Source organism: Neovison vison, chromosome 2 (assembly GCF_020171115.1).
Source record: "Neovison vison isolate M4711 chromosome 2, ASM_NN_V1, whole genome shotgun sequence".
In the NCBI taxonomy this organism is placed as follows: Eukaryota; Metazoa; Chordata; class Mammalia; order Carnivora; family Mustelidae; genus Neogale; species Neogale vison.
Window position 1 is genome coordinate 151831626 of NC_058092.1, and position 8464 is coordinate 151840089.

Sequence of the window (8464 nt, forward strand, 5' to 3'; positions counted from 1 at the left end):
TATTTTATTTATTTGACAGAGAGAGATCACAAGTAGGCAGAGAGGCAGGCGGGGGTGGGGGGGGAAGCAGGCTCTCCGCCGAGCAGAGAGCCCAACTCAGGGCTTGATCCCAGGACCCCCAGACCACAACCTGAGCTGAAGGCAGAGACTTAACCTACTGAGCCACCCAGGTGCCCCATATTTGAAAGTTTTAAACAGGGAAACAACATGGTCTGTAGTTTTTGAAAGCAGACTCTAAAGGGGCAGTGGTGGGGGTGCCTGGGTGGCTCAGTGGGTTAAAGCCTCTGCATTTGGCTCATGTCATGATCTCAGTGTCCTGGGATCAAGCCCCGCATCGGGTTCTCTGCTCAGTGGGGAGCCTGCTTCCCTCCTCTCTCTCTGCCTGCATCTCTGCCTAATTGTGATCTCTGTCTGTCAAATAAATAAAATCTTAAAAAAAAATAAAGGGGCAGCGGTAGAGGCAAGCTGTATTGGTTAGGGATCCCACTGCAGTGGCTTCAGGGGGCAAGTGACAGTACCCTGGACAGGGTGCTTGCAGGAGAGATGGAGAGTGGTCAGTGCTGGGTTGACAGTGCTTGCTGATGGATTGGGTGCAGGTGGAGGAGAAAGGAAGTGAGATGACTTGTAGGTTTTTTCAGCTGGAACACAAGGCTTACTTGGTGCTGACATTGGAAATGAGGAAGACCTAGAAAAGATGTGGGTTCCTCAGTGTGGAACTTTTAATGTCCCCTTTCTGAATTTGCTACAAAACTACAAAATGTGGTATTTTCCTAGGGTTCCCTTTCTCCTAGGGTCACCATCTCTACCTCCTCTTCTCCCTACTCCATCTTCTGCTAAATCAGCTTTAATCCAGATTCTCCATCTGGGGAACACAGATGGAGATGGGTTGGGGAACACAGAAAGGATCAGACATTTCGTTTTCACCATGTTGCCTTATTATTATCTTTTTTTTTTTAGATTTTTTTTATTTGAGAGTGAGAGAGAGTATGAGTAGGGCGAATGGCAGAGGGAGAGGGACAAGCAGATTCCCTGCTGAGTGCAGTGCTCAACAAAGGGCTCAGATCCCAGCACACTGAGATCATAGTCTAAGCTGAAGTCAGACTTAACTGATTGAGCCACCTAGGCGCCCCTTTGCCATGTCCCTTTTTTTTTTTTTTAAGATTTTATTTATTTGACATTCAGATCACAAGCAGGCAGAGAGAGAGGAAGGGAAGCAAGCTCCCCGCTGAGCAGAGAGCCCGATGCAGGGCTCTATCCCAGGATCCTGAGATCATGATCTGAGCCGAAGGCGGAGTAACCCACTGAGCCACCCAGGTGCCCCTCCCATGTCACTTTTTGAAATGCCCTTAAGGCATCCAAGTGGAGCTGTCAGGTAGATGGTGGCATGTGTAAGTGTGTAGCTGAGGGGAGAACACAGGACTAGAGAGATCATTTTTAAGTCATAAGCATAGCTACAGCACAGTAGTTACTTCAGATGGTTTATTAACTCCTAGTACTTGAGGCCATCTCCTAGTAAAGAAATGAGGGTACAAACGAAGGAAAGCAGAGGCAAGCCCACTTTTAGTAGTAGGACTGAGAGGGAGAAGAGCAAACTAGTAAGACTTGAGGAGCAGCCTCGAATGAAGAAAACCAGGAGGAGCTGGCCAGGAGTTGAGGAAGCGAGTTGTCATCTTGTCTGAAAGGCCAGTGAAGTGACCAGTGACTGGTCAATGTTGGAATCACCAGTGACCTTTTTAAGAGCATTTACTGTGGGCTTTGGAGATGGAGAATCTGGATTAAAGCTGATTTAGCAGAAGATGGAGTAGGGAGAAGAGGAGGTAGAGATGGTGACCCTAGGAGAAAGGGAACCCTAGGAAAATACCACATTTTGTAGTTTTGTAGCAAATTCAGAAAGGGGACATTAAAAGTGGGGGCATGGGACAAGCTTACGATTTTCTTCCCTAACTCTCCTCTTTTTCCACTGTTCCCATTCTCTGAAGCACTTTGATTTTCATTTTCCTTTATTTAGATGAATATTCTTCCTTTTCTCCTTTGCTGTTGCGATAAGTCCTGTAACTCTCTCCATCTTTTGTCTAGGCTTTTTTTTTTTAAAGATTATTTATTTATTTATTTGACAGAGAGAGATGATAAGCAGGCAGAGAGGCAGGCAGAGAGAGAGGAGGAAGCAGGCTCCCTGCTGAGCAGAGAGCCCGATGCGGGGCTCGATCCCAGGACCCTGGGATCATGACCTGAACCGAAGGCAACGGCCCAACCCACTGAGCCACCCAGGCGCCCCTAGGCTTTTTAATTTGTGTGCTGGCTGAAAGTCTGGGTTATGGAACAATTTGAAAAGAAATTAAATGTTAAAATATAGGAATTATTTACAGAAACATTGTCAAAGGAAGGGGATCAGGGTTCTCTGTGATCTGTAACTGTCTAAAAATAATAAAAATCAATTATTATAAACATACTATTTAAAGGCTTATGCTAGAGCTCCTTAACCTTAAGTCATGTAATCCTTTTTAGAATTTTTACTTATTTTTATTTTTTTAAAAGATTTTATTTATTTATTTGACAGTCAGAGATCACAAGTACACAGAGAGGCAGGCAGAGCAAAGGGGAAGCAGGCTCCCCGCTGAGCAGAGAGCCCGATGTGGGGCTTGATCCCAGGACCCTGGGATCATGACCCAAGCCAAAGGCAGAGGCTTTAACCCACTGAGCCATCCAGGTGCCCCTAGAATGTTTTTTATGTAGTAAGATTTCTATCCAGAAACTGCTCCTCTAACATATGTGGTCACCGTAGATTCTCTGTAGCAAGTGGTTCTGATAAATGAATCCTTTCTCTGGGGAGTTAGCTCTAAAAGTCAATTCCTAATACTAATAACATATCAGTAGGAAGGGGCCGCTGGGTGGTTCAGTTGGTTAAACATGTGGCTTCAGTTCAGGTTATGACCCCAGGGTCCTAGGATCATACCTCCACCTTGGGGATGGGATAATGGGATCTAACTGAGGCTCCCTGCTCAGTGTAGAGCCTGCTTCTGCCTCTCCCTGTGACCCTCTCACCCCACCCCATGCTCATGCTTTCTCTCTCATGCTCTTTCTGAAATAAATAAAATACTAGTAGGAAAATGACTATCCTAGTTATCAAAGAAAAGCAAGCCAAATATGATACTATTCCTAGCCAAAAAAAAAGAAAAAAAAGTGTAACTGGAACCATTGGTAGGAAAATATACTAAAATTCATACACTTTGCTGTAGGCATTGGCACAATTATTTTGGAAAACAATTTGACTCTATATTTGGAGAACTAGCTAAATCCAGTTCTGAGAATAGGTCTGAAGGAAAAATAATAACCATAAAGAAGTTTGTGGTTATATTTATAATAACAGAAATTATTTAAATTGGGATACATTACATTGAAAAAGTAGACATTTAAATTTTTATTTAAAATGCCCCAAATTGGGGTGCCTGGATGGCTGTCAGTTAAGCATCGCCCTTTGGCTCAGGTCATGATCTCTGGGTCCTGGGATCTAATCTGGCATCTGGATTTCTGCCTAGCAGGGAGTTGCTTCTCTCTCTCTCTCTTTCTCTCTCTCCCTCTGCCCCTCTGCACTAATTGTTCTGTCTCAAATAAATAAATAACATCTTCTAAAAAAAAAAAAGAAAGAAAGAAAAAGAGGTAGATTTGTATATGTTCAAGTATGGAACAATCTCCTAAGATAAAGTGTTCAAAAAAAAATCAAGAGTCAAACACTGTACTATGATGCTTCCACTTGTTTTTTTAAAGTAGGGTTGTAGCTACACATGCTTAATTTACATATCATATCTCTAGCTTCTGGAGATAACATTCTTCCAGAACAGGGCTAGGAAACATTTTCTGTAGAGGCAGATGATAAATATTTTGGGCTTTGTTGGCCAAGTGGTCTCTTCAGAACAACTTGACCCTGCCATTGTAGGTGGAAAATCTACCATAGACAAGATGTAAATACATGGGCATGGCTGTGTTCCAATAAATTTTTCTTAACAAAAGCAGGTGGGCTAATTTGTCCTGGGGGCAGTAATTTGCCAGCCACTATTCTAGAGTTTTTTAAAGACTATGAAGCAACTGATAACAATGGGGAAGGGGAATTTCGAGGGTTTAGGAGGGTTTTTGATGAGAAGGTTTGCTTTTCCACCTTATATTCCTGTATTGAAGGATTTCTTTTACCTTGTGCTTGTATTCCTTAAAAAGATGTTTTTTTTTTTTAAATACTGATTGATAACAAAGATAATTTCCCTGAGGAAAATAACAAATGTGTCATTTACTTTGTAAATGAAGTTAAGGAATATGCAGAATCAATTAGCCTCCCTTTCTCATCACCATTTAAATTCCTAAGAAACTCCCAACACTGGAAGATGCAGGAATTAGGAGGAAGGAAGCGATTTTTGGGTGGGTTACAGATTTTTCCTACTGGATTCAGAGTTCTTTTTGACATTTGTTTCTGTTAGAAAGTCGATTCTTAGTTTTATTTCCGTGTCTTAGTAGACTGGGCCCATGATTTTTTTCTAATTGATCCCTGATCTACCCTTTTTCATTAACTGTAGTTGGCATGGTCTAGCTACTTCAGATACACTAATTTTTCCTTTCTTTACATATGGTATTGTGACATTTACACTGCTCCTGTTGTCAGCTAAATGGTTTTAGAGAGTACACAGAATTTTAGCTGAGAGGACTGACGTTTTCCATTTCCTTCCTTTCTGTTGTTGTGTATACATTTATTAAGCCTTTGGTTTGGTCTTCCCTTTCTTCAGGTGCTGCTACATCTTCATCCTCTTCTTCCCCTTCATCCAGCTCTATAACAGCTGCTGTTATGTTAACTTTAGCTGAACCGTCAATGTCCAGCGCATCACAAAATGGAATGTCAGTTGAGTGCAGGTGACAGCAGGACTTGCTAAAGCACTTTGCACTTAATGGCTGTTGAGGGCCACGTCTTTTTTTTATACTGCACAGTGGCACAAAAATAAAAAATCAGACAAGCACTATTTTATATTTAAAAATTGTTTCTTGACAAGCTGACTTGGCACTTAAGTGCACTTTTTTTATGAAGAAAAAGTACAATGAACTGCTTTTCCTCAAGCAATAATTGTTTCCAACTTGTCTGGGAATTGTGTGTCTGGTAACTTGAAGGCCTTCCACTGTGGCAAATGGAGGCTTTTCACTGCCTGTAGAGACAATACAGTAAGCATAGTTATTCGGTGGGCCAGAACAGGTTAAGATAACTTACTGTATATGTATTCCCTTGTATTTTGTTAAAGCTGGAACATTTGATATTTTTCCATTTATTTATGAAAAAATATGAACCTATTTTCATTTGTACGAGCTAATTGTTTTTTAAAGCAAGTCACCTTAGGGTGGCTTTAATTGTATAAGTCAAGCACATGTAATAAATTCAAAACCTGCAGTTAACAGGATATTAGACATCAATCCTGGTAACCAAATATTAAAGATTCTCTTTAAAAAAGACTGAACATGTTTACAGGTTTGAATTAGGCTAAAAGGTCTTGCAGTGGCTTTTCACGCCCCTTCAAATTGGAATGGAACTACTGTACTTTGCCATTTTTCTATAAATCAGTATTTTTTTTTAATTTTGATATAATACATTGTGTGAAAAAAGAAAATGGCTAATAAACTGTATTAAATCTTAAACAATGTATAAAGATTGTACTTAGCCAGTTCAAAGTGTATATTTATTCATAATGAATTATAACAGTTATATTTTTGTGTTTTCTTGTAAATGTTTCTTTTTCCTTAAATACAGATAATTCATTTGTATTGCTTATTTTATTATGAGCTACAACAAGAGGACTTCAGGAACAAGTAAACTGTATTAGTATGGTTCAAGGTTGTTGATATGAACTGTCTCAAAAGGATGGTTGTTATTTTAAGTATAAATAGCTAATCGGGGTGGTAGGCCTATAAAGTTAAATGCCTTGTATAAAATCCAAAATGAGCGCAAAACTGTTTTCACTTGTATTGACTTTATGTTATATGATTCCAATCTCTGTTCTGTTTGGCACTTGTATTTAATTCTACACCTTTGTAAGACATTTGTATATTGCGGATGTGTTCATTCAAGCTATTTAATACCTGGCACTGTTAATACACAGTACTTTACTGTACAGACTGTTTTACCGTTTTAATTGTAGTTCTGTGTACTTTTTTTGGATGGAGCTGGCATGTTTTATTTGTTTTCTGGCAATACGACATGTGAGAATTTCGAAGCGTTTTGTTGTAGATGCTAACGTGTCAGAATCCTTTACATTCAACTTTTCTAAGAAAAGCATTTTCAGTCTTGTAGTGTGTGCTTAAAGTAACTAATTTTGTTGAAAATGGTTTCAAGTTATTCAAATTTGTACAGGACTGTAAAGATTTGTTGACAGCAAAACGTTGAAGAAAAAGCTTATAGAATAAAAGCTATAAAGTATATATTAGGATCTGCAAACAATGAAGAATTATGTAATATATTGTACAAATGTAAGCAAAGGCTCTGAAATAAAATGCCATAGTTTGTGAATCCTTGATTTTGTTTCTAAAAGATTAAGTAATTTTAGTTCATTTCTGTATATGATCACTGACTGGAACATACATTTCCAGCCTGTATTAGCAGAAGGGATTAACTGACATACCAAAAAAGGGGAAGTGCTATACCTATAAAAATTAAAAGTCCATTAACCAGACACAAGATTTATTAGGCAATTTTTATCATTGTATATACACTCTATATATTTTGCTTGATTCTGAACATGAATATTTATGACTTGGAGATTTGTCTAAAGACGAAAAAAATTATTTTCTTTAACATGTGGAACCGTCACCACCAGATTTTTTCCCTTTTTTCTGTCTTGTCATTTCTTTGGACTTTGACTTTTAGCGTACTCTGCTGCACTGCACATTGGAATTATCTGGGCATTGTTAAAATAATAGTCAGCACTCTGTACTGTGCCTATGGTGGTGGGCGGGGCAGCTGTTGCCCCACAAGGAGTTGTACTGAATTGGTCTAGGATGAGACTTGTTTTAAAGGTCTCCAGTGACTTTAATATGCATCTGAGTTGAGAACCACTGCTTTTCTCCCCATTTAAAAAAAATTGGTAATTAGGTTTTTTGCCCCATTTAATGAACTTTCCACCAAGAAGACAGTCCTTTCTTAAAACAGGTTTTAAGGCCTAAAAAGCTCAAATGTATAGTTTTAAATTACCTTTGGGATGACCCTTTTTTTATGTTTACAGAAACTTAACTTCTTAGGGATGAGTTTTAAAATCTGGAACAGTGCTCCCAAAATGAAGTCCTAGAATACTGGTTCCTGGAAATGCTTTGGGAGTTGTCAAGTATCTATGCCACATATAGCACTTTTTCCCCACAGAGATTCATTAAAAACTGAGGCATATTAAAAACTGAGGCGGCCTATGAAGAGACACCTGGCTAACTTCCTTTACCCCTACTGTTTTCAATCTTGTCTGGTCATGAAACCTTGTTTTTCAAGGAACCACAAATACAACCTACTTTGTATGTTACAGAAACAGTGCTCTAAAAGGGACCAATTCTGAACTTTGTTGGAGTTGAGGTTTATACTCTTGAGCCTTTCTGCCTTCCTCACAATTCTCCCTTCTCCCCAGCTCCTCTGGAGAGTTTGAGAATTTCTTGGTATTACCAGAATTTGACTTGAGTTTTCATCTGGTCTCCTGAACTAGGTTTTACCAACCTGCTTAAAATTAAAAGGATATGGGGGCACCTGGGTGGCTCAGTGGGTTGGGCCGCTGCCTTCAGCTCAGGTCATGATCTCGGGGTCCTGGGATCGAGTCCCACGTCGGGCTCTCTGCTCAGCAGGGAGCCTGCTTCCTCCTCTCTCTCTGCCTGCCTGCCTCTCTGCCTACTTGTGGTCTCTCTCTGTCAAATAAAAAAAAAAAATTAAAAGGATATGGTGTTTTTTTGCAGTGTTTTCCAAAACTTCTTTTTCCCTACTGAAATAAACAGAGATCTTGTTAATTTTCTTATCCTGGGAAGACTGGAGAAGCTGAAGCAGCACAGATAAAACCACTAACATTTTTTACAAAGTTTTCGTCCTTTTTTTTTAAAGTAGGCTCCATGTCCAGTGTGGAGCCCAGTGAAGGGCTTGAGCTCACAACCCTGAGATCAAGACCTGAACTGAAATGAAGAGTTGGTCACATAAATAGACTGGGCCACCCAGGCACCCCTTGTGTGTTCTTTCCTCTGAAATGACTTTATATTTTAAACTCTTAAAAGGGAGTGAAGTGACCTCCAAACACTTAAAAACCAGTTCTGAATGGCAGTGGGGATCTTTTCTTAACTCTCCAATCAAGCTTCTTTATTCCTCACTAATTATTGTCCTCTAGAAATGTGTGCTGCCTTTCATTCTTTCTGGATCCATTTCTCCACCTTTCTCTTAATTTTAAACTACTATTCAGGGATTTTTGGCTAACATCATGAT

The 8464-nt window shown here is 39.6% G+C and overlaps 1 protein-coding gene across 3 annotated transcripts in view; it reads left to right on the plus strand.

The window, feature by feature from the left end:
* The window catches only part of ARID4B (AT-rich interaction domain 4B), a 142539-nt gene extending 136007 nt beyond the window's left edge, over positions 1 to 6532 (plus strand). For all 3 annotated transcript variants that reach the window (XM_044239333.1, XM_044239335.1, XM_044239334.1), the window contains one exon: positions 4770 to 6532. In XM_044239333.1, the coding sequence (XP_044095268.1) occupies positions 4770 to 4897 (128 nt within the window). In that variant the 3' untranslated portion in view covers positions 4898 to 6532. The remainder of the gene's footprint in view (positions 1 to 4769) is intronic.
* The last annotated feature ends 1932 nt before the right edge of the window (positions 6533 to 8464 follow it).